This window comes from Mixophyes fleayi, chromosome 7 (genome assembly GCF_038048845.1).
Source record: "Mixophyes fleayi isolate aMixFle1 chromosome 7, aMixFle1.hap1, whole genome shotgun sequence".
Taxonomy (NCBI): domain Eukaryota; kingdom Metazoa; phylum Chordata; class Amphibia; order Anura; family Limnodynastidae; genus Mixophyes; species Mixophyes fleayi.
In genome coordinates this window covers 96,868,757-96,895,824 of record NC_134408.1, presented here as the reverse complement: position 1 = coordinate 96,895,824, position 27,068 = coordinate 96,868,757, and the positions used below count along the sequence as shown (strand labels likewise).

Genomic DNA, 27,068 nt, shown 5'->3' with positions numbered 1-27,068 from the left:
TTTAGGCAGATTCAAACAGCATCTGATTGATCATGATCAGGTTTTGATTCAGATTACTGTCTTTTTCAACCAAACACAGAGATATAGCAATTTAGTGCCACTTTGAATTATCAAAGTGCTCCACCGAACCAGTACATGGATGGGAATTTTACAAGTAAATTTTCAGCAAATTCCTAACTTTTGAATCCTCTAGTATATAATGCCTGGGGTATTTTGAACCACTTGAAATCTGTGTAATAGATTACATGCAAAGCACAAAATATCTGCTGCACAGTGCAAAAACAGGATTGGGTTCTTTATGCTCCTCAATTTGCTCAAGTGCAGAGTGCAAATTTGCTGAGCATGATGATGAAGCTTAACGAGGAGCACATTGTACAGGCTTTGGGGGATAGTTGGGGCAAAATGTCAATGGTCCTTGCCAAGTAGGTGCACTGGTGAATGTAATTTTGTGGAACCGCACAGAGCAATATTTCTTTTTGCTGAGTGAGATTATGTAAATGATATCTATATTTATTATTTTTCATTTAAAAGCAGACAGTGCCTTTTTAGGGGCATTCCTTTATGTGGGTACATAGTACATTATAGTCCATAAAATGACTTGAGTGTTGCAACAGCTCAGTGTATGTACTCCTTAGGTGTTATCCATGTTGCACATTGGCAGATAATCCTATCTATAGACACAATGCAAACAATACTGTTCAATAGCACCAAACCGAATTAGATTATAACTCTTGCCTGTTTTAAATAGTTGACCACATTGACCACATTCTCCCACACATAAATTACAACTAAACAATGGGAGAACAAGAACCAGAAATGAGTGTATTGGGGCACTTAAGGATTCGTATTTGCAATATATGCTGTTTAATTTCTTGATACAATTCCATAAATCTTTATTAACATTGAAACTCAATAATAACTAATAATATAAAAAATCTTTTATAGCAGTTAACCACTGCAATAGCACGCTACTGCTGGTATATCAATTCTTAATATTTCAATGTAAATTGTTGATCACTCCTAGAATTTTTTCAGCATTTAATAACTCCACAATATAGAACTCTTATAAAGGGACTAAAGATATTATTGCGCCCCTATCTAGGGTAAAAGATGTACAGTCATGGGCAAAAGTTTTGAGAATGACACAAGTATTGGTTTTCACAAAGTTTGCTACTTCAGTGTTTTTAGACCTTTTTGTCAGATGTTTCTATGGTATACTTAAGTAAAATTACAAGCATTTCATAAGTGTCAAAGGCTTTTATTGACAACTACATTAAATTTATGCAGAGTCAATATTTGCAGTGTTGACCCTGCTTTTTGAAGACCTCTGCAATTCGCCCTGGCATGCTATCAATCAACTTCTTGGCCACATACTGTGATGATCGCCCATGCTTGCCTAATCAATGCTTGGAGTTTGTCAGAATTTGTGGGTTTTTATTTGTCCAGCTGTCTCTTGAGGATTGACCACAAGTTCTCAATGGGATTAAGGTCTGGGAAGTTTCCTGGCCATGGATCCAAAATGTCAATGTTTTGATCCCCGAGCCTCTTAGTTATCACTTTTACCTTATGGCAAGGTTTCCATCATGCTGGAAAAGACATTGTTCGCCACCAAACTGTTCTTGGATGGTTGGGAGAAGTTGCTCTTGAAGGATGTTTTGGTACCATTCATTATTCATGGCTGTGTTCTTTGCAAAATTGTGAGAGTGCCCACTCGCTTGACTGAGAAGCAACCCCGGACATGAATGGTCTCAGGATGCTTTACTGTTGGCATGACATAGGACTGATGGCAGCACTCACCTTTCCTTCTCCGGACAAGCGTTTTTCCAGATGCCCCAAACAATCTGAAAGGGAATTCCTGTATCTTTTGCAGAATATCAGTCTGTGTCTGATGTTTTTTCTGGAGAGAAGTTGCTTCTTTGCTGGCCTTCTTGACACCAGGCCATCCTCCAAAAGTCTTCGCCTCACTGTGCTTGCAGATGCGCTCACACCTGCCTGCTGCCATTCCTGAACAAGCTCTACACTGGTGGCTCCCCAATCCCACAGCTGAATCAACTTTAGGAGACGGTCCTGGCACTTGCTGGACATTCTTGGGTGCCCTGAAGCCTTCTTCACAACTATTAAACCTCTCTCCTTGAAGTTCTTGATGATCTGATAAATGGTTGATTTAGGTGCAATCTTACTAACAGCAATATCCTTGCCTGTGAAGTCCTTTTGTGCAAAGCAATGATGACTGCACGTTTCCTTGCAGATAGCCATGGTTAACAGAGGTAGAACAATGATTTCAAGCACCACCCTCCTTTTAAAGCTTCCAGTCTGTTATTCTAACTAAATCTCCAGCCTTGTCCTTGTCAACACTCTGATTTATATTACCTTGAGAATCACTGACCTGATGTCAGCTGGTCTTTTTGTGGCAGGGCCGAAATGCAGTGGAAATTTTGTTTTTGGGATAAAGTTCATTGTTATAGCAAAGAGGGACTTTGAAATTAATTGCAATACATCTGAGCAATCTTCATGACATTCTGGAGTATATGCAATTTGCCATCATGAAAACTACAACAGACTTTGTGAAAAATAATATTTGTGTCATTCTCAAAACTTTTGGCCTTGACTGTAAAGTCCCAATAATGTTCCTAAGAACACCTGCCATGCTAGTCCAGCATGTGAACCATGGCGGCTGCGAGTTTAACACAAATCCTTGTAAATTATCAAATAAGGCTGTTTCTGACCGAAATCTTAATAAGCCACTACAAGGGTAGGGCACTTTCATGTCCCTTATATTGTTGTTGTGGCAAAGTAGCACTATGCCATCTGAAAGGTTTTTAAATTATCCATATTTACCCTGATAACTCTGGGAATGTATATATTTCTTTAAGTGACAAACTCTAAATAGAGTCTAATGCTCACTGAACTAGCACAGTCTTATAGATCTCACTATTCTTTTGAACCTATCCTAGATCTCTTTCAGGAAGTGCAGAGAATAAAGCTAATCTAATGTCTCAAGCCCTATGTATCCCTATTGGGCTGTTAATTCTGGAGTCAAATGAATTTTAATATTGCTCTATAAGACAGCATCATGTGTGGTGTGATCTTTTTTGCCTTTGAAAAAGCTATTAGCGAAACGCGCATTGGCTTCACACATTGAGTTTCAATGTTAATAAAGATTTATGGAATTGTATCAAGAAATTAAACAGCATATATTGCAAGTACAAATCCTGGAGTGCCCCAATACACACATTTATGGCTCTTGTTCTCCCCGGTGGTACCCGTTACCACGGCACTGTGAACCCCAACAATATTTAAAACGACAGGGGAATCACGATTTCTATAATTCCTACACTACTGAAATGACCACTTACCAAATGTCAGACCTGCATTTTCTTTGGCTTTTCAAATCGCCATCCAGTGTGTAATCTGATTCGCCTAATCATGTACACAATCAAATGACGTGTTTTACTGTGGAGAGACTGAAAATGCCAGTTTTAAAGCCACAATACCCAGACCCAACGTCTGTATAATGTAATACAGGCGTAGGGTTCGGGTATTGCCACTTTAAAACCATCATTTTCAGTCTCTCCACAGTAAAACACGTCATTTGATAGTATACATGTTTAGGCCAATCGGATTACACACTGGACAGCGATTTGAAATGCCAAAGAAAATGCAGGTCTGACATTTGGTAAGTGGTCATTTCAGCAGTGTAGGAATTATAGAAATCGTGATTCCCCTGTTGTTTTAAATCTTGTTGGGCTTCACAGTGACGGATTCACGTACCCCACCCGTTCTCCCATTGTTTAGTTTGAATTCAAATAATATATTAAAACAGGTAAAAATCGTTGTCTTACTTTCCCTTAATGGTCATGATCAATATAAGGCATAAATTAGGCTTACCCAAGCAGCACTTTAGGAGCAAAACTGAAAATTTTTATTTTAATGAAAAGGGGGGCACTAAAATGGTAGGAGGTTGGACTTTGTTACACATTTGCACAGTGAATCTCTGGAGATGGACACCTTTGCACATCTAGATGTGCTTCTAGTTTGAGAGCGCTTCTCCCAAGGGTGGATAGTAGGCATGCACCTTGAAATGTGTTGGGTGGGCAATACAGGTGTATCATTGTAAAACCAAGGACTTTTGCAGTGTGTATCAAGAGAACTTCGTAAATGAGACCCATTGTTGGTCCCCTATTGTCTGTGTCTGTAATAATGTCTAAAAGTTTTCCTGCGAATAATCCAGGAGGAGAGCATCTGTTTTTTTTTTGCTGAAATATAATGAAAATAGATCACAATGATATCTGTCATCTCCCTATCCTTTATTGGCAGCCTCTCCTTCATAGCAGTCAATTTGTGTTTAAAGGTGAATAAGGTCACCTAACCATTTTTTTCGTGAGAATAAAGATTATCAATTCACTAGGAACCAATGACATCACTGACACATTTTATGGATAATTATTCAAGGCTCATTGTTTTCTATTGAATTGGCTAGACTGTTTCCTCATTCTTAAGAATATTGATTCATCCCACAATATGGCTGACTTCACAGTGTGGAGGTGACAGGTGAACTTTAAAAAGCAAAATGACCATCTAAAAGGGTTGTTATTATTCTTCCTAGCATCAATGCAATTCATTTGATGTCTAATAAATAATATTTTATTGTATTCTATGACATCTTTTACAATAAAAAAAGAATAACAAAGAATGAACCAATATTAGAAAAATTACAATGATCAACTGACCAAATTGTTTATTTAAAATGTATCTTCTTTTATGCAAGAGTTAAAAGTATATTCAAAGTGATTCAAGTCTGTGCTCACCTCATTTTCTTTTTCACAGCAATCTGACAATTGACAGCAATGAAAGAAGTTACATTGGCAAACTAAGCATTCAACAATTCATACATATAATTCCAAAAATAAATGTAGATTTCAGTGGAGTTTAGTAGGCTAATATAAAAACTAAATTAACATAAATGCTCTGGTTGCTGGATCTATATGGGTCCTCCCAATAGTTGTAATGGTTCTATATCACACTCATTTACCCTCTAAACACATCTTTGAAATAGGCCAAGTGGCGGTGTTGGTGCCTTTCTAATATGAGCTTACCATTCATACTTTAATACTTTACTCACTCTTGATTACGCTAATATCAGTTATTTTAATAGTTAAAATATTTTAAACTGAAAAAACTTTAATCTATAAAATTGTGTATAGCCTTCCATTTGGTCTACTTAAGACAATGGGCCTGATTCATTGAGGCACGCAAAACAAACGTATTGCACATTTATTTATTTTTTTTAAAAAAAAAAAGCAGCCGAAGTAAAGATACATCCTTTGATAAACACGGGTCTATGTCCGCTCTGTTCTAACAGACAATACACTGCAGGATACATCCAATACACATGTGGAATATAAGTCACAAAAATGCATATAAGAAAAAAACATGTTCAATTAATGTCACCTATTAATAGTATTGTCGTTAATGACAAAACATTAAAACAAAAACATTTTTTTTACCCCCCCCCCTCTCCCCATAAAATGCAATTATTAGTATGTTATGAATGTCTACTACATATAAAATGCATTTTTACTGATTGCAAGCACATGTTCTAGCAGGCATACACAGCCGTCACCACTAGTAATCAGCACTTACACCCGATCTGTAGCTGGTGCAAGTGATGCAACAGAAAAATATTACCTTAGAGATGCCCAAGGCTTGAATTGGGCACTGCTGTGTATGCTTAAGCTTGGCACGTTCTTCTTGTACATTGACAACATGCATACGCCCATTCTCCTCCCCATTCCACCCATGAAATCATAGGCTGTAGTAAGGGTCCTTTGTGCTCGATAATGAAGTGGACGTTGCTGCATTCACTTATGCATGTTCTTGGCAGGCGGTTATTGTACACAAAATACGTCACATATTGGCATTTACATACCTTAATGAATAAGGCCCAATATGTGTATCATAATTTTAATGCCACCTGGTCTACACCTTCTGCTATGTATGTACTTCTGGAACAGCCATTTGAAGGTCAATACTGCTTACTGAGGAGGCATTGGTTGTTCTTAGTGGAGATGGGGTGAAGGCATGGTAGAGCTGAATCTTGAGGAATTTTAATACTATTTGTCTTATCAGACCAGTTCTGGTTATTAAATTGTACTATGGGGCGATGGATCCAGGAAATTAATTTTGGTGCTATTTAAGTGCTCAATAAGAAAGAGCTTAAATAGTCATTTACTTTGCTGGGGTTTTATTTTTTTGATTCTTTGGATCAACACATTTAATCAATAAAGAATAGGTTGAACTTTTGTGGGTTTTATTCATCCTTATTAACTACAGGCCTCATTCAGAGCATGCCGTAATTGTTCAGCCTGAATGTAGTCGTATACCTGCAAGAGAAAATTTGCAACCTTACATTTCTGTTTTGGGTTGCATGTATCTTAAGATATCAAAATACAGCGTAAATTTGTGAAGAATAGGGTAAAAAGGGCTTTTTTTTATTTTAATTAAAATACTTAGGGGCCTCATTTAGAGTTAGGAGCAAAAACTTGCTCCAGGACAAATCATGTTGCAATGCAAGGGGTGCCAATACATTTTTTTTTGTAGGCAGGGAAAACACTGGGTGCTTTTGCATGTAGCGCACCAATATAGACAGTTTTGTTTTTGCACTGCAATTTAGAGTGAAGCTAGGACATGCCACCTCCCACCACCTCTAATTTGTCTAAAATCAAGCATTGCAAACTTGCTGCTTGTTTATCTACTATTCAGTAATGTTGTAGAACTATATGTTCTATTGGGCCCTGGCTGACAGGACATTCTGATCTTGTAGGTCCACACAGTGCCGTCGAGAGGGGAGGTGCCAGGTACTAATTACCCGTGCCCGGGCATGCCAACGGGCCCGACCCGGGCCCTCACTGCCACTTCTTTTTCTTTCACGGGGAAGGGAGTGGGAATGCGGGTGGCTAAAGGCGGATTGGGGGCTCAGCCATTTCATTGGTGGGGGAGCAGGGTGGTAAAAAAGAAATAAAAAGAATCCATATACTCATGTGATCGCGGCGCCGGCGTCCCTCCTCCTTCCTCTCTGCTCTGTTTACATTGAATGTCGGGCGTGACATCATCAAAGTTACACCCAACATTCAGTGAGGAGCAGCGCAGAGAGGACCAAGAAAGAAGCAAGAGGAGAGAAGACAGAAGAGAAGAAAGAAGCTAATAGAAAGGTAAGTAAAAAAAAGGGAGGAAAGCAGCATGAGACAAAAGGGGGCTGGGAGAGAGGCACATCATGAGAAAAAGGGGGAGAGAGGCACAGCATGAGAAAAAGGGGGGGAGAGAGGCACAGCATGAGAAAAAAGGGGGGAGAGAGGCACAGCTTGAGAAAAAAAGGGGGATAGAGGCGCAGCATGAGAAAAAGGGGTGGAGAGAGGCACAGCTTGAAAAAAAAAAGGGGAGGAGAGGCACAGTATGAGGAAAAAGGAGGGGAGAGAGGCACAATAGTGGGGACTATTAATTTAAGATGGAGTGGTTTAGGGGCTACTGAATGTGGGGGTGAGTTTGGGGAGAATTAGGTCTCTTTATTAAATGTAACTATGAATTATTTAATGGCAGTGATGGTTGCGGGAAATAGGTATATTTCTGAAATGTGAATACTATTATTTTATTGTTGGTGCTGGAGGAAGGCCTAATTATTAATCGTGGGTGCTATTGATTTAACGCCGGGGCTGGCTGTAATTTTCTAAATGTAGCCATTTTTTTCCAAATAGGGCCAACATTCCAGGATCCAGAAAAGCCGCAACTAAAGAAACCTGCAGCCACAGGTGGTGAAAGTGAGAAGAACAGGTAGGAGAGTGCAGCAGAGTCTGTGAAATGTTGTGATTCTAGTGGGACAATCCCAATTTTTGGTGACCGTTCAATGGAGTACACAATGCAGGATTTTTTTCTGTAGGAGGGTGGCCTGGGCACGCCCAATGATGCATAGCCACTCCCCCAATTGATGAACGCACCCATCAGCAATTTTTTACATTCTCAACTATGAGGGGGCCCCATGAAGTTGTTGTACCTGGGCCCTGAATTCCTCTTGGCAACCCTGGGTCCATATGCTTAAGCATGTTTTTCAGTCAATGGTGTCGAAGTCAACAAATTGGATAAAGTCATTTCAATTAAAGTCTAGCAAACTTGGCTGTCTTTGTTTGAAAAGATGCGTACGGTACGCATCGACGTACAAGGGCACGCTACGGCGTGAAAGGGCGTACGCATCCACTACGCGTGGCAGCAACAGAAATTGGTCTTTTACCATACATTCGCACAAACACGCATACTTATAAAATAGTACACATTAATGGTAGTTGCAACACATAGTCAGTTATGTCGAAATATAGTAGTATTTATATGTTATATCAGAGTTACATGCATATTAGTGAAATACACGGAACGGGTTAAAGGAATAACATCATGAGTGGTATCATAATGAACCTTGTTACATATCCTACTGTTCGGTTCACTCTGCGAGGGAATCGCAGAGTGCATACGCAAGTTATGAATGATAGGGAATTATGAACTACTTAAGACTAAGGAATCCTGGCGGGAAGAGCAGAGCATACCCCCTGCAGAGATGACCCCCTCCTTTGGATTCCTTAGGATGAACCAGCCAATGATTGACGACCCCTTGGACATTCCTGAGACACAGACCAATAGATGCAAGCTATACCCTCTTCATTGTATTACTGTATTTGATTGTGTATATAAGCAGCAGCTTGTGATCCAGAGTGCAGACATCTTGTCCCCAGACTTCAGGATTGAATGACTGCACTGGATCCAGAGCGCCTGCGATAAGTAACGGCTGTATTTACTATTACTTCGCTTGAGCATATATATATTCTATTATTTGCGAATAAATCTCTGTGCTTTGGAAACACAACTCGAGGTTCGACAATCGTTATTGGTTAGCGACAATACGCACATAACAATTTGGGGGCTCGTGAGCTTTGGAGGTTTCGTTGCCGATGATACGCAAGACCAACGGATTTCGGTTCCTCAACAAAGGGTGGAGACGCGTCATAAACGGGTAAGAACGCATGGTGTTCAAAACCTGAATTTTACTCTGTGTTGCGAAACCGAATGTCTGTTTTGCATTATCTAGGGCACGCTAACTAGAATCTAGGGACAAAAGAGAAAACTGTTTCTTTTTTCTGTCATTGTGCGTTTTAACTGTATTGCATTGCTTAGCGTATGTGTATTTCCTGCTGTGCGTACGCGAACTTCCGGTAGACTTGCCATGTGGTTAAACAATCGTTTTGATAGTTATTATACATGCATAGTATAATTACTTGTGAAAGCCTCTGAGACATTATTACTATTGTTGGGAACTTTTGATTTTCTGCGCAAAAAAGGTGTATAGTGTGTGATGTTGTAACGTAGATACACTGTTTTATTGTGGATTGTGCTCAGTTGCTGTCTGACGAAGCGGATTGCCCAACTGAAGGACGGTATACAGGGCAGGTATACCGAATGCGAAAACGTGTTTTTCGCAAAGCGCTACCAATAGATCGCAAGGTTTGCTAATAATTAGTATTGGTAGGCAGTGCGATCCGATCGCACCGTTAGTGCGAATTGGTGAAGCAGCTAGGAGGAATTATACTGGAAAGGCAGGTTAATTGTATTAACTTGCGCTCCCAGCGATAATAAACTCAGCAGATTTTTGTGGTTGAGCCAGGGTATCGAGGAGCTGATAGCCCTTGGGGCCCACAGTGATATTTCTGTATAAGGGATCCTCGCCTGGTGCGAGAAAAGCGAGTGAACGCGGCTAAAGGAAATACGTTCACCGAGCATTATAGATCTCTAGCGGTGAGTATAGCAACAGAGTTGAAATTATTAGGTGGAAAGAACAGAGCATTGTGGTGTGTCTGTATTTCACATTTGGCCGGAAGGAACAGAGCATTGCGGTGTGTCTGTGTTCCGGGTAGAAGGTATATTGTTCAACATGGGTGCTAAGCATACGCTAGAGATGGTCAGTGTACTGCCTAAGGAAGGCCCTATTGGTTCAGCGAGGTTTCTCATGTGTAAGAAATATGGTGCATACGTAACTGTGTATTGTGACACGTGGGTCGAGATGACCAAAGCTTGTGATAGGCCTTTCCCAACAATAGGAAGTTTTAATGCAGAGGTACTAAATACTGTAAAAGATAAAGTATGGTTGATCAAGTCAACGAAAAAGAGAAATAGACATAATGATTGTTTAAAATTGTGGCAAATGGAAGGTAACACGTGGCAGAGCAGCGAATGCAAACCGGAAGTAGGCGTGGCGAAAAGCGCGCGCAAGGCGGATGTAACCGTTGAGAAGCGTGGCGAACTCAGCGCAAGCGTGCCCCCGCCACCTTATGTGGCGGGAGGGGTAAGTACAGCCGTTGTTAAAACTGAAAATAGAAAGATTGCTAAATTGTACCCCGTTTTAAGCCAGTTTCAATCAAGTGTATCTGAAAATGAAGATGAACCCACTGTGATTTCGGCCATTGCCCATGCTGTTAGTGTACTAGAGGCTCAGCGCAAGTATGAGAAAATGGCTGATATAGGTGAGAGTAGCGTGATCACTAGGAGTGAAAGCGTTCTAAACCTAGGACCAGTAAATCCTGTAGTGTCCCCTGAAGTCAGCGTACCAGAGGGTGCGTTCCCAGTCCGCACAATATCAGTTCCCAATGGGAAACCGGATAAGGATGGTGTAGTTCCTTTAAGAAATGTTACAATGCATTGTCCCTGGACTAGATCAGAATTACGTTCCATTATGACTGAGTTCCCAGACCCTAGAAAGGAGTTAGCTAAATGTCAGAAATTTGTTAAAGATTTAGGGAATGCTCACGAACCAACCAGTAAGGATTGGTGGGTAGTGTTGAGGGCGTGTCTTCCTCCCAATACTAACATACAAAAATTTATTGAAGATTGTTTGTTGCAGGAAGATGACACCTTGACTGATGAGATTAACCAACGGAATATAGAGCAAATTGTCAAACACTTAGCCATCTGTTTTCCAGTAGTAGTAAATTGGAGTAAGATTTTCACCATTAAACAAAAGGATAGTGAAACTGCCTCAGATTACTTTGCTAGAGCTATAACAGCGATCGCACGATTTACTGGGATATCCAACATAAGTGAGGATCCACATCACAGAGAGGTAGCTGTAGGAGTACTGATGGATGGCCTTAGAGAAAATTTAAAGACGAGAGTACAAACCACATAACCTAATTGGAGAGGCGTCACGGTAGACTCTCTTAGGGAGTCTGCTGTGGAGCATGACAAGAACCTTTTTAGAAAAAGGGAAGAGAAAAGTGATAAGTTAATGACGGTAAGTATACAGGCTCTAGAAGGGGTGCATACACGACCACCAGCATACAACCCATATAACAGGAAACCTAAAGTGATAAGGTGTTTCAACTGTAACGAGGAAGAACATTACAGGAGAGATTGTAAAAAGGAAAGACTCAATACACATAGGGGTGGGTCACATAGATATCATCCAAGGAGGGATTCACATAGACTAGAAGACTCACATCTACCCGCGCATATTACGGCAGCAAATGCTGCGCGGGAAGTCAATAGTCAGCGCTAGGGGTCAGGTCATACCTGTAGTCTACAGCCAGTGAGGTTAACTGAGAGTCAGAGTGAAGAACCAACAATGATAGTTGACATAGCTGGTAGGAAACAAACTTTTCTTGTAGATACAGGGGCGGCCCGATCTGTGATAACCTCTCCTTTCAATCTACAGGTGACCAGTAAAACTATTCCAGCTATGGGGGTAACGGGAAAAGTGTTACGTTATCCTCTAACTAAACCCGCTGAACTTACTATCGGCCCTCTGCATACTAAGCATTCGTTTCTCTTAGCTGCAGCGGCTCCTACTAACTTGCTAGGGAGAGACTTGTTATGTAAAATGGGATGTGTCATATACTGTACTTCAGATGGTGTGTTCCTAGATATACCCGAGAAGGTTGCACATGAGGTACAGGACATATTGGACACCCCTCAAAGGTTAATGTTACACTCTCCTGTTATAGAACAAAGTCCATCTCAAGTAAAGGGGATGTTGCTGGAAATACCAGGTTCCCTATGGACCAGAGATGGACAGGACACTGGACTGATGGCAAACGTAGCCCCTGTCATGGTCAATCTAAAAAGTGGTAGGATAGCTCCAAAAATCCCACAGTATCCATTAAAACCGGAGGTTGAACTAGGGGTATATCCCGTTATTGAGAGGCTGTTACATCAAGAGATTTTAATTCGTACTGCCAGTACAGCAAATAGTCCCATTTTCCCTGTGAAGAAGAATGGGGGGAGGGGCTATAGATTAGTCCAGGACTTAAGGGGAATTAACAAAGTTGTTGAGAGCCAATTCCCCGTAGTGCCGAATCCAGCTGTCATCCTCATGCAGATTCCACCGTCTGCCAGTCATTTTACCGTCATTGATCTATGTTCTGCTTTCTTCTCAGTCCCTCTTCACCCTGACTGCCAATACCTTTTTGCATTCTCCTACAGGGGAGTGCAATACACATGGACCAGACTACCCCAGGGGTTCATTGACAGCCCCAGTATTTTCTCCCAAGCCTTACATGACTGTTTGCAATCCTTTCAATCCCACAATGGGTCTGTTCTAATTCAATATGTGGACGATTTGTTGTTGTGCTCTGATTCTTTTATGTCATGTTTACATGATACTAAATTGTTGTTGCTTCATCTTTCATAAACAGGGCACAAGGTGGCAAAGGATAAATTACAGCCATGTCAGACTAAGGTCAAATACTTAGGACACTGCCTCACTAAGGGGCTAAGACACCTGACAACCGACAGAATTGAGGCCATACAACACATGACCCTGCCACAGAGCCAGAAGCAGATTCGTACTTTCTTGGGGATGTGTGGATACTGTAGGTCCTGGATCCCAGGTTTTTCTATTCTGGCATTACCATTGCAGGAGCTAGTCTCTTCCTCAAAACCAGAACGTGTTGTACACACAGAAGAGTCAGAGCAAGCGTTCTTTAATCTTAAAGATAGTCTGACTAGAGCACCTGCATTGGGAATACCTGATTATGAAAAGCCTTTTGAGCTATTTTGTACAGAAGCTGATGGTTGTGCAGCAGGTGTCCTCGCACAGAAACATGGTGACGCTAGCAGACCGGTAGCATACTACAGTGCACAATTAGACAATGTGGCAAGATCACTCCCAACATGTCTCAGAAGTGTAGCAGCAACGGCTCTTCTGGTGAGTAAGAGCGAGGACGTAGTATTAGGACATAATTCAACTATCTATACACCCCATGCTGTATCAGCTCTGTTAAATTCAGCCCAAACCAGACATGTTTCTTCAGCTAGATTCACAAAGTGGGAACTAGCCCTGATGGCACCCTCAAACATCACCATCAAACGATGTAGCACCTTAAATCCAGCTACATACCTTCCGTATGTGTCTCTAGAGACACAAAGGGTGGGAGGTGAGGAGACCCTGGTTGATGATGAGTTAGGCAAGAATACTGACACGCATGACTGTATGGAACACCTGAATCAGACCTTTACTGCAAGGCCCGACATATGTGACACCCCCTTAGAAAATGTAGATTTTACGTTTTATACAGACGGAAGTTGCCATAGACAGACAGAGACAGGAGAGCTATGTACTGGTTACGCTGTTGTAGACGACCAGGATGTGGTAGAAGCTGAACCCCTTGGCCCACCTCACTCAGCCCAGGTGGCGGAACTAGTAGCACTAAGGAGAGCGTGTGAATTGGCAGAGGGTAAATCAGCCAATATATATACTGACTCTAGGTACGCCTTCGGGGTAGTGCACGATTTTGGGGCCCTTTGGCGTCTTAGAAACTTTACGACAGCAGCAGGTACACCAGTAGCACACTCACAACACATAAAAGGACTTCTGACAGCGATTCAGTTACCCAGAACAGTAGCCGTCATAAAGTGCAAAGCCCATACCTTTGAAGAAGACCCAGTGTCATTGGGCAACAACAGGGCAGACGAAGCTGCTAAATGGGCAGCAGGGCAACCTATGACTGTATCGACCGAGACTATGATGGTTTTTCAGACATTAGACACGCAGAAATTAATTGAAATGCAAGATTTGTGTTCCCTGCAGGAGAAGGCGGTCTGGAAGGCAAAGGGATGTGGTCAAGAGTCCTCAGGACTCTGGAGGGATGGACAAGGTAAGCCTGTAGCTCCCCGAACATACTATCCAAGCCTGGCTGAAGCAGCACACGGCCTGACTCACCTGGGTAAAGAAGGTATGTGCAAACTGGTGAGAGCATACTGGTGTGCTCCCGGATTTTCCTCTCAAGCTGGTAAGAAAGCAATGTCATGTCTTACTTATTTGAGGAAAAATGTTGGGAAAACTATTCCAACTGAGCCATCCCACATCCCTCCTACAGACGGACCTTTTCAGGTAATACAAATTGACTATATCCAATTACCACCGTGCAGGAATCTAAAGTATGTGTTAGTGTGTATTGATGTGTTTTCCGGTTGGGTAGAAGCATATCCGGCAGCCACTAATACTGCTGTGTTCACTGCAAAGAAAATTGTACAAGACTTTGTGTGTAGGTTCGGTATCCCTAGAATCATTGAAAGTGATAGGGGTATCCATTTTACTGGTGATATCTTCCAAAATATGTGTAAACTCATGGGAATCAGTAGCAGACTTCACACCCCTTACCGACCACAAGCCAGTGGTAAGGTGGAGAGAGTAAATGGTACTATAAAGAACAAACTGGGTAAGATAATGGCTGAAACTGGGTTGGCATGGCCTGAGGCTTTGCCGTTGGTCCTCCATAGCATTCGAACCACTCCCAGACCTCCTCTTAATCTGCCCCCCTTTGAGATACTGTTCGGACGACAACCTCATTTGATCGTGAATCCACAAGACGACTTGAAGTGTAATAATGAAGTGACTGTACAATATCTTATAAGAATGAGTAGACAGCTAAAACAACAACAACAAAAACTAAAAATGCTGTCACCTGGTATGCCAGAGACGAACTGTCATGATGTTGAACCTGGAGACTATGTTATGATCCGCAATTTCTTACGTTCAGGTTGTTTAACAGACCGTTGGGAAGGCCCGTCCCAAGTGCTGCTGACCAGTACTACATCACTGAAGGTTGCAGAGAGAGACACTTGGGTCCATTCCACCCACTGCAGGAGAGTCCATAATCCGGAGAAAGTGCAAGACAAAACTCAGACCGACGACATAGAGCTGTCACTTGTGAGCCTGTTCCGGGAGACCTAAAACCTGCAGTTGAGACACCTGAACCAGAAACGTTGCCTCAGAACTATCTTTCCAGCGATGGAGTGGCGGTTTTTGTTTTTCTTTTGTTCCAGGATTTTCCTTGTTTTTACTTTTTCTAGGACATTCTATTTTTGTGAAGGAGGATGGAGGACGGAGGAGAGTTCTGGGAGTGATACGGATGAAATGGAGGCCAAAGAAAAGTTAATAGGATACTCAGAGCAGCCCGTTATCAAACTTGGTCCAGCGGTTATGAAAATGTCTGCTAGCTCAGGAACTCGGAGGCAATGTGAGGGGCTATTGTCTGATGAGTATTGTATCTGCAAGTTCTGCGACTCCATAGTTGAAGAGAGATGCATCCAACGATGCCAGTCCGCCAGTACTCTGAATATAAGTGGGCATCCTTTGGAGGATTATCACTCCCTGGTGGGTAAGGTGCTAAACCAAACCGAGTGTTGGGTGTGCTCTCACGTGCCTCAAGGGCAGCATAACATAGGACTAGTGCCATTCCCTCTAAACATATCAGAAGTACTCGAATTAAGGGGTGGGAGGCCCATAGAAGGGAGGTACAATAATACTAGGTCCCCTAGTCTGACGCTTCGACAATACTCCATAGGCAGATCTTTGCTGTGCCTAAACATATCTCATGCAAAGCGCCTGGAGAATTGGGAGGCTGACCTATCAGATCAGACAATGGCTCGCCACACTCATTTTAGAGGGAGACTAACAAGGTCACTACTAGGCAGGAATGTTGATGGAGGTCACAAATTAGGGCGTATAACCAAACATAAGAAGGTATCCATTGGAAAAGTCTCTACAGATAAATGTAAAAATGTCATTAATGCCGACACGTGTCTAGAGCAGATGGAGACACTAGGCATGGGTAGTTTTATCAAAACTCTGTGTGATATAATTCATGGGCATACTGTTCCTTATGTTCTCCCTGAGGATGTGTATTTTGTTTGTGGAAGAAAAGCTTATTCCTGGGTAACTCCGAGTTCCAAGGGCTTGTGTTTCTTAGCTAAACTGGTTCCTGAAATCATGACTATTACTCATGAAGAAATGGTAGATATTCACAAGACTACATCACCACCATACATACACACACAGTATGAACACCGTGGCAAGAGAAATATGATTCCTGGTGAGGAACCCATAGCTACAAAATTGATTAGTGAAACTGCTAGTTTCCAAGTTATGGTTGCTCTAGATCTCACCAGGACCGCTCGGGGAACATTAAACTTTAAATATATCCAAGACCTAGCTAAATTAATAGATAATATCACCGAGATGTATGATGACACTTTCAGGTATACTGGAAGGGAGCTACAAGCGTACAAAAAGGAGTTGGTGCAACATAGACTGGTACTAAATTATCTCACCTCTATTACTGGTGGGTACTGTGTGACACTGGCCACCCAGTTCGGTGTCAAATGTTGCACGTACATTACTAATAATACTGATGACCCTAAAGAGGTTATAGACCGGAAGATGGATGAAATTTTGCAGCTGAAATGGGAATTTCGAAAGAGCCATAATTCTTCTTTATATGAGGTCGGGGAAAAGGTGGCGGGTTGGTTCTCATGGTTGAACCCAGCAAAATGGTTCTCCGGTCTGGGGGAGTGTGTACAGGAAATGATTGCGAGTGTAGGTAAGCTCCTTCTCCTTATACTGGGTGTCATCTTAGCAATTGGTTTAGTTGTCAAATGTGTTCCTACTGTGTTGAAGTGTGGAAAATGGTCTCATAGGAGTGCCACTGAGAAAGAGACTAAGAGGGTGGTACCAGATACCGAGACCATGGTCTGTGAAGAAGTATTGTATAATCCTGAACTTGAAACGGTGATTGGGTGATAGTTTATTACACTATCAAAGGGTGGAACTGTCGAAGTCAACAAATTGGATAAAGTCATTTCAATTAAAGTCTAGCAAACTTGGTTGTCTTTGTTTGAAAAGATGCGTATGGTACGCATCGACGTACAAGGGCACGCTACGGCGTGAAAGGGCGTACGCATCCACTACACGTGGCAGCAACAGAAATTGGTCTTTTACCATACATTCGCACAAACACGCATACTTATAAAATAGTACACATTAATGATAGTTGCAACACATAGTCAGTTATGTCGAAATATAGTAGTATTTATATGTTATATCAGAGTTACATGCATATTAGTGAAATACACGGAACGGGTTAAAGGAATAACATCATGAGTGGTATCATAATGAACCTTGTTACATATCCTACTGTTCGGTTCACTCTGCGAGGGAATCGCAGAGTGCATACGCAAGTTATGAATGATATCGAATTATGAACTACTTAAGACTAAGGAATCCTGGCGGGAAGAGCAGAGCATACCCCCTGCAGAGATGACCCCTCCTTTGGATTCCTTAGGATGAACCAGCCAATGATTGACGACCCCTTGGACATTCCTGAGACCCAGACCAATAGATGCAAGCTATACCATCTTCATTGTATTACTGTATTTAATTGTGTATATAAGCAGCAGCTTGTGATCCAGAGTGCAGACATCTTGTCCCCAGACTTCAGGATTGAATGACTGCACTGGATCCAGAGCGCCTGCGATAAGTAGCGGCTGTATTTACTATTACTTCGCTTGAGCATATATATATTCTATTATTTGCGAATAAATCTCTGTGCTTTGGAAACACAACTCGAGGTTCGACAATCGTTATTGGTTAGCGACAATACGCACATAACAATGGCTTGTATTGAACCCCAACTCTATTCATCATTGGGTTAGATTGTACTTGAAGGGGGGATCTGCACATTTTTTTCATGCTGAATTTGCCTAGGGAATTCTGCCCCATGCTGATCGGGCTGTGGCTCTGCCACATTATAAGATGGGGACCAAATGCTGTTGTCATAGTGTGAGGAAGCAGAATGACACTGCCTAGTGTTAGTTGCCCTATGCAGGGGTACCCTATGCCTCTTGTCTCCCTGCTTAGTAGTAACCAGTCCACGCTATAGCGCTGAAATTGTTTACATATATTGTGGTGGGATGGGCACACTTTTTAAAAATGTGTTAATTTAATTATCCTTTTTAAATACTTACGATACATATCTTTACATGACCTTCAGGAATTGCAACAGATACACCTCCAAAGAGGTATGTCTGGAGTTACAGTCTAGTCTATCTAGGTCACATCTCCAGGGGACATTCTACACAAATACTTGTGCACGCCCCTATCATATTTAACCTGTGCTTACACCCCCAGATCTGCCTTTCTAGGCATCAGTGCCACAAAGGCAACATCAGCTTATGTTTATCTCTAAATGTGGCCTCATTTTACTCTCCATAAACAGTGTGGCAATGTACATTTTTGTGGGTCGCAGTTGGACTTGCGTCCAACTTTAAATCAAGTCCTATGCAATAATGACGTCTGTCAGCACCCATACGAAAGACTGTGCAGCATTGATAAAAACATGGAGCATTTAGACCTATGTATAGCAAACTGCTAATAAGCTTGAACACTGTTTCCATGATGGTCAACTGTGTATGATAGAGTGACATCTTTTACAAAGTGACAAATGTTTGCAGTCCAGGCGGTAAATGTATTAAGGAGTGATTTTAGCAAATCGACAATATTCGGCGACTTTGACAGCTAAATTTAAAACAGCAATGTGTTTAAAGGCAAGACATTGCCTTTAAACACATTGCTGTTTTAAATTTAGCTGTCAAAGTCATCGAATCTCGGTGATTTGCAAAAATCGCTCCTTAATACATTTTAAACCCCAAGGGGTAAATGTATCAAGCTGAGAGTTTTCCGGTGGGTTTGAAAAACCAATCAGATTCTAGCTATCATTTATTTAGTACATTCTACAAAATGATAACTAGAATCTGATTGGTTGCTATAGGCAACATCTCCACTTTTCAAACCCACAGGAAAACTCTCAGCTTGATACATTTACCCCCAGGTGTTCTCTGTGAATAGCATTGTACTTAAAATGGGCAAAAAAATTAAATAAGATTTTGTTATGATGAGATAAGTAAATGCATTAAAAGAGGTGGAAATTCTAGCAAACTTACAAGATAAACTGGGAAAACAGTTAGAATTAAAAAATACGTTCATGAGGATAAAACAGTGTCCATTTCAGAAAGTCAGGAACAGTTCAATTTAAAGGAGTTGTGCCAACAGGGAGGGAGGCAGTGTTTGATGTTTGTACAGCTGAACCCCAAACACAGGAGTAGAACCACACACAAGATGCAAAACATTCGGAGCAGACAGACTATTGTTTATTACGTTAGAATGTGTACCAAAGTATAAGCAGAGAGGAAAGGCAGGAGCAACTGTGCTATGGTCATAAATGGCCATCATTGTCTGCTTGTACTAAAATGTACTTATTTCGAAAAATACCATACTGTATGGCTGTTGTTGAATTAAATCCTAAATGTATTTAAACTATTCAAAATTAGTTCAGATTATGGCTTGCTTGACACAAAAACAATATTGGAATGCATTTCTATTTCTTTAATGTCTAAAAATCATTCTCCGAAAATATATATATTGCTTGATGGTGTGAATGTGTTATGTGAAATGTATACTCTATATATAGTGCATGAACGTCAACTTCAAATCTATAACTTAATTATTTGGTTCCATGCTATCATAGATTGATACTGTATTCATTTTTTCAACCATGATGAAATAAAGTAATGTATGTTAGCTTATGTAACTTAGTATTATGCAGTTCAGGTTTTCTTTTTTATATAATCATAGCTTTTGTCACAAATTTAAGTTAGATTTTATGGTATTAATCCAGCAAAGTAAACATATTTTCATAGTACGTTTTGTCATATGTGTTAACAATCAGTGTGATCCTAAATCAGTGAAATACAGAGACTAACCAAGAGCTGCCAAACGTACTGTAAATAATAAACACTAACCAAACCTCAGTGGTATAACGGAGTCAAATATATAGCGGTGGACAGATAACCGCAAATATCTGTTTACATTGTGTATTTAAATATTACTTGTGGGCAATGCTTCTACATACATTAATCAACAAAAAGTGTCAGCAGTGGACACAAGGTTGAAGGATGAACAGTTCAGTAAGTCCCATTTTGTGTTTATTAACAAAATATAACTTTTGGCAAAGCAGGAGAGTTTACACTATGTGATTACTTGATTACAACGGGATCAGCAAATTGAAAACTACACTGAGACACAGAAAAGCAGAGACAGAAAAATGTAATAATAAATTTAAGTGAAAAAAGAAAATATTTCAATAGATATTGTCATACTATTAAAATATGGTGTAAATAAAGCCTAATCATATAACCAATCGTAACTATAATTATGAAAGAGACAACTTATATTTTTAAGTCATTTTAGTTAACCAATAAGACAACAATGCTAAAAGCACTATGTAGAGCCTCTTTTCTATATAATGTCTACAGATCTTCCACAGGGAAGTATACAACTTAAAAAATATCCACTAGATTGATATAAATGATTTGTAATATATTAGAAAAATAAGAATATATCGAAAAAGTTTCTTCTGCTTTTCATCTGAAATCTCCAGCTCACGAGTATGGCTTCAGTGTGAAAGAATGGCAGAGGGCAGAGCACCAAGATCTCCCTTCCATTCATACACAAAATACAGCTTAGTAATCAGCCATGTCTGCTGTTTTCACTGTTTTGAAACATTGTTGCAAATATGCAAATCAGTTTAATGCTACAGGGAAGCTGTCAGTATATTGTTTTCAAGAATGATGCAGTAGAAACATAAATAAATATGCTATTGCAGAATCCTTGATTATAAAATAGAAAATTTAATTAGAAATTAATGGACATCCATTTGTAAAGTTAATCATTGTTATAGTAGCTCTTTGTGAATTATACCCCCAAATAAATGCTCATAATATTCAGATTATTAATTAAAAATAGCATGGGTACCTACAGAATTTATACAGGCTGAAAAAGTAAGAGTGTTAATACAAGCGAGGAACCACAATCCTGCCAGCTAGGTTGTTGCCAATTTAAATTCCATTGGAGGAAGATGAGGGGATTCATTCTTTACCCCATAATAGCTCTGCAGCAAATATCACAACTGCGTACATTACTAGTTGTGACTACAGATAACATTCCTATTAAATCCACCAACCTATAATGTTTAAATACCCCAATCTATCGACTCAAATATAAAACAACTTTGCATACAATTTTTACATTTGTCCTGTAATGACATGTTTTTGATACTTTTGCTTTACAGTGGTTATTACAAGAAACATGTAGATTTATATCCAAGTACTGTTGGACTTACCTATGCATTGAACCAGCGTGATAAGACCTACAGACAAGATCATCCATTGAACCATGACTGCACTAAACTGTAGGACTCAATACACCTGTGAAAGTGTGAAAAAGGGGCCAAATCTAGTTGGTTTAAGTTCACTCTTGAGTTTTCATTCACACATCATTTGTGCAGTAGAGACAACAGACTAAGGCATTCACAGGAAGGAAACATGTTTCACCTTCATCTTCAGACCCCAGAGTGAATTTAATATCTGTCTCCATCATTTTTTCCTATGACTGTCTCCGCCTCTATTTTCACTAAAGCTGTCACTATAGGTTTTCATTCAGACCTACCTCATACAAGCAGGAAGCCAGATTGATGACTTCAACTTTCTACTCAACATTAAGCAACAACAGCACTTTGTGAAATATCTTAAAAGATTATTGTTTCATTTCTTGTTTCTCAAATCTTCCTATCCACAACAATCTGTATTTTATATGAAAAAGAACAAGATCTCTGCAGCACATGAGCTGTACTGCGGAAACCTTGTGGGGCCTTACAAATAAACGATAATAATAATATACTGGCTAAAATTGCTTTCTGTTTTTATAACCAGAAACTTTGTACACAAAATAGTGCACATAAACCTCTCTAAGGCAACAAAGATTAGAACACCACTAGTACATACATATGTAGGTAGAGCAATCTGAAAAGGATTTATGAATTTCAGGCTAACATCGCCTGTAATCAAAAGGGCCTGAAATACCTTTTCAGATTCAATAATAATTTAAAGAGGATTGCATTTTTTAAAATCAGTTGTAGAGATTCTGATCTATTTCCTTCACTTGAATCCTGGTTCTTCTTACTTCAGAAACTTACTGCACTTGCACCCAATAATTTTATCGGTGTGTGATCACCTGTTTATTTATTAGTTGTGGAGGTCTGTGTTATTGAGCAGTTTTAAATCCTAGAAAAAACCGAGGCCTCCCTTTTAAGCTATCATCTATACAAACAATTTGTTTTTCCTCGTGCTCTGCCAGATCTGTAATACACTCCACTTTAAAATGGTGGAGGAGGGGGAGTGAATAGGAGGACCAATCACAACCCATGATTACTTGTTTGTGGCTTGCGGTTTATCCTTTCTTTCACAATCCCTCCCTAGATGTTTGTCAAGCACTTTGAGAGAAACTGGAGGAACCCTGGGAAAAGTAATTGCATGGAGCAGTCCCCTGTTAGGCGCCGTCCCTGCATTTCTCTTCCTGCTCGTGGACGGCCGCCTCATACTTCGGCTGGGAGCATCCTGTTGTTTGTCTCTCCCGGCCAGCTCTGCACAGCCATGCGCATGTGCACCAGCACACCTCCCCGATGCCAGGCTGCAAGGATGCTTATTCCAGCTGTTGGTGGTCACTGACTGCTGAAGGGGACCAATTAGGCCTGCTCTGCCTCTATTTAATGGTGCCAGAGTATTAAGTCTATAGCCTACTCCTGCGCTTCTCTGTTCCTGCAGTCCATTCTACCCAGCTAGTATTACCTTTGGCTTCCCACCCGGCTTTGCTTTTGACTTCTCTCTGGATTCTGATTTTGCTACAATGCTCCTTCCTGGTATTGATCTTTGGCTTGCCTGACCCACCCTTTGTATATATCGATTTTGTACTTCGCTGCCTGGCTGGTTTGATCCCGGCCCGTCTGACTACTCTCTGTTCACTACTTCTTCACCGGTGACTGTATTGGAGAACCGTGACCTGCGTGTTCCTTTCAGCTTGCGGAGGTCCCTAGTGAAAACCAGGTGTGCATTAGACTCTTCAGGTTTATTTGCGTAAATACCGGCAAGTAATCTCCATCCAGCATCTGTTTGTGACAGTATACTCTGGCAACATGGATTAAATAGGTTAACCCTCAGCCCTTGCTTCATTTGGCTCAACAAGTTGACCAGCAGGAGACTAACGAGGCACACTTACTACAGTGCAATCAGGGATGTTGTCTCTCGGTTGGAGTATCTTCAGTGGTCTCTTCCCTCTCAGGCCACTCCAGTAACTTAAGCCTCCTCCCTGCCTTCCGCTGCTGCCAACAGTACCTACAGTTCCAGGGGGCTTTGCATCCCAACCTCCGAGAAGTATTGTGGTAACCAGGGCCAGTGCTGACGCCCTCCTGCAAAAAATAAATTTATGCCCTCCTCTTTTATAAATGATTTTTTTCATTCAATAATGCTTTTCTTCTTTTAATACATTTCATATAATAGACTTTCATAAAAAGAGTAATACAAATAAGTACATTAAACAGTGAACATTTATTGTTATATAAATAATATAAATGAAGAATATGTATTCTTTGTAATAAAATTTAATATTTTTGGCAAATTAATTTGGTGAGAAGTATAGAATTTAAAAAAAATGCCCCCTTCGTCACAGTGTCCCCCCTCTTTCGTCACACTGTATCTCCATCATCATCACACTGTGACCACTTTCATCATCATAAAGTGCCCTACTTCATTATACTGTGACCTCCAACATCATGCATCTGTGCCCTTCTTTATTATCCTACTGTGCCCCCACCTTCATTATCACACTGTTCCCCCTTCATCATTACACTGTTTCGTCCCATTCATCATCACAGCTTCCCCCCCTTCAACATCACTGTTTCGTCCTCTTCATCATCACAGTTTCACCCCCTTTATCATTACAGCTTCACCTTCATCATTACAGCTTCACACCTTCATCATTACAGCTTCACCCCTTCATCATTACAGCTTCACCCCTTCATCATTACAGCTTCACCCCCTTTATCATCACAGCTTCATCCCCTTTATCATCACAGCTTCATCCCCTTTATCATCACAGCTTCATCCCCTTTATCATCACAGCTTCACCCCCTTTATCATCACAGCTTCACCCCCTTTATCATACCAGCTTCACCCCCTTCATTATCACATTGTTTCCCCCCTGATTTAACAAAATTTCACCCCCGGCCCTTCATTGTCACAGTTTCACCCCTCCTCATTATCAGTTTCCTACCCCCCACATTATCACTGTTTCACCCCCGCTTCATTATCACACTGTTTGCCCCCTGATTTATAACAATTTCACCCTCCCTGCATTATCACAGTTTCATTCGACTACATTATCACAGTTTCACCCGCCCTTCATTATCACAGTTTCACCCCCCCTCCCCATTATTGGACTGTCCCCTGGGTCATTCCATGTCAGTTCAACCAGGGTTGTCCACCACCCATCTCAGATTTCAACGAAAAAATTTTAGTTAAATTTTAGTTAAGAGAGGATGTCAAAACAACTATTTCTGCCAAATATCTCGACTGTCTGACAATTAGTTGATTAAATATTGATTTTTCAATTTATTAAATAATTTTCTAATCGCGGCTTCTTTATCCAGTTTATTTGAAGTATTATGGGTTTTTATGAAGGAATCAACACAAAATTTGGAACCCTAAGGTAACTCTTCCTCCCGAATCCAAAAGTCCAAACCAAATTACTTTATCTTCCTCATGTTTTGCGTTACGGCAAAAACGCACGTTTTTAGAATATAATTAAAAATGCTAGATTCAATTGACATTAGGGATCCCATTTTTGGGGGGTGTTTAAAAAAGATATACATTACTACCACAAAAAAATCAGCAGGGTACTCTGTTTCATAGTGGAGAAAAATAATAATGAAGTTGATGTTCGATTACTGTTATACCGCATACATAATTAACACAAGAAACCATGAAATTTAAAACCTTTAATATAACTTAAGTCCTTAACTGAAGTTGAGTCAACAATCTCATTATTTTTCCCTTGTTTGGAACTTGTTGTATCGGTCTGTAATTTTCCTTAAAGTGTCAGCAGAAAGTGTATACTGTCTTTCAGTACTTCCTTGGATAGTATGCACCGTTACACATAGGACGTGAATAAAAGGATCAAAACACTTATCTCTTAAAGGCCAGGACAGCACATTTGTTGATTGGTTTCATTTCATGAAGTGTAGCTTGTTCCTCCTCATTACATTGAATGATATACCCAATGTACCAGATGCACTTGTCCCCGTGTAGCCAATGCGTTTCGACCTCACCCAGATGGTCTTTAGGAAGCCTTGATAAAGACCATCTGGGTGAGGTCGAAACGCGTTGGCTACACGGGGACAAGTGCCACCTTTACAGAGCTAATACCTTCATTCCATGGAGAGGAGATATGCCCGTGCATATAACACATGCTGATTGTATTCTTGAGCTCTGGTAGGCGGATTTGCATCTATCTATATACGCTGTTTGTGGATTGGACTTTGTCCTTTTTAATTATTTGTACTCTGCATTGTAATATTGGTAGCTGTTTGTATTAAAGGATAAAACACTATATATCCTTTATTTTTCCCTGTTTTGTTGAAGTCTCTCCATCTTGAAAATTGTATGAGAGAAAATCCACAGGAGAAATATCTATGTGATTCAAACAAACCAGTTATGATGATATGTGACGAATTACACCATTAATCGTGTAAGTGAATATCATGGTGTGAATACATGTTTTTAGTCACATTTTCTTGCATGACCCACTATAAAACATCACGTGGAGGGGCCTTTCTGACTTTATATGAAAATATTTTAAGTTAGAATTGAACACATGAGGTGTGCCTGAATAAGGGGAATACCACTTGATTTATTCTGATACATGTTTTTCTTTGTTTTGAGGATAACAATACCAACAGGAATTTTTCCCTACAAGTTTTGGTAGTTATTCTCAGTATATGGGAGAAGAACTTGAGAATTCAGTGAACATACATCTAGGTGGATTATTTGATTAATTCCTGGATTTAATTTATGGTATGGACTCTGGATAACTCTGGACTCGATTATATTGTATACATTTGTATGAGCAAAAGTTTAGCGCCGTATGTTATACTTTATTTTGTTATATGTTATATTATAGAAATTGGGTGGATTCTATCATTAGTATAATTAGTGGCAGCTATCCTATTTAGCGCGGATGGTTTTTTTCATTTCTATACACTATAGGGAAGTTCAATTTGTCTACAACTTTTGGAGATATTTCTGTTAAAATCTTGGGATTGAATTAAAATTCTTCTGGATACCATCCCCAGACCAACGGGGCAGACTGAATGAGTTAATCGAATCATTTCTTTGTTATTATTCTTCTGAACATCAATCTACTTGGAGCTATTACATTCCCTGATCAGAATACACTCACAATAAACATCAACATGAAACCACCTGTTCGTCACCATTTTTTACAGTCTTTGTGACACACCCTATTCTACCTACCTTCTCCGATATTCCTGTATCTCCTGTTCCAGCAGCCAATTTGGCTGTTCATAACTTTTTTCAGATTTGGACTCGGAGGCCTCTTCTCGGTATAAGACCACTGCTAACCATTGGCAAAGGAACCTTTCTGTCTTGCAAGTTGGAGACAGGGTATGGCTTTCTACCCACAACCTGAAGCTTTGAGTTCCTTCTATGAGATTAGTTCCACGCTTCATCGTCCCTTTTCGTATTTTCCAGGATGTCAACGATGTGTCCTACAAACTACTGTTACCGCCATCTCT

General features: G+C 40.4%; 1 protein-coding gene across 3 annotated transcripts in view; it reads right to left on the bottom strand.

Moving 5' to 3' along the window:
• CD28 (CD28 molecule) overlaps positions 1–21,786 on the bottom strand; it is a 42,593-nt gene extending 20,807 nt beyond the window's left edge. For all 3 annotated transcript variants that reach the window (XM_075178597.1, XM_075178598.1, XM_075178600.1), the window contains exon 1: positions 21,546–21,786. In XM_075178597.1, coding sequence (XP_075034698.1) covers positions 21,546–21,600 — 55 coding nt within the window. In that variant the 5' untranslated portion in view covers positions 21,601–21,786. The remainder of the gene's footprint in view (positions 1–21,545) is intronic.
• Between the last annotated feature and the right edge of the window lie 5,282 nt (positions 21,787–27,068).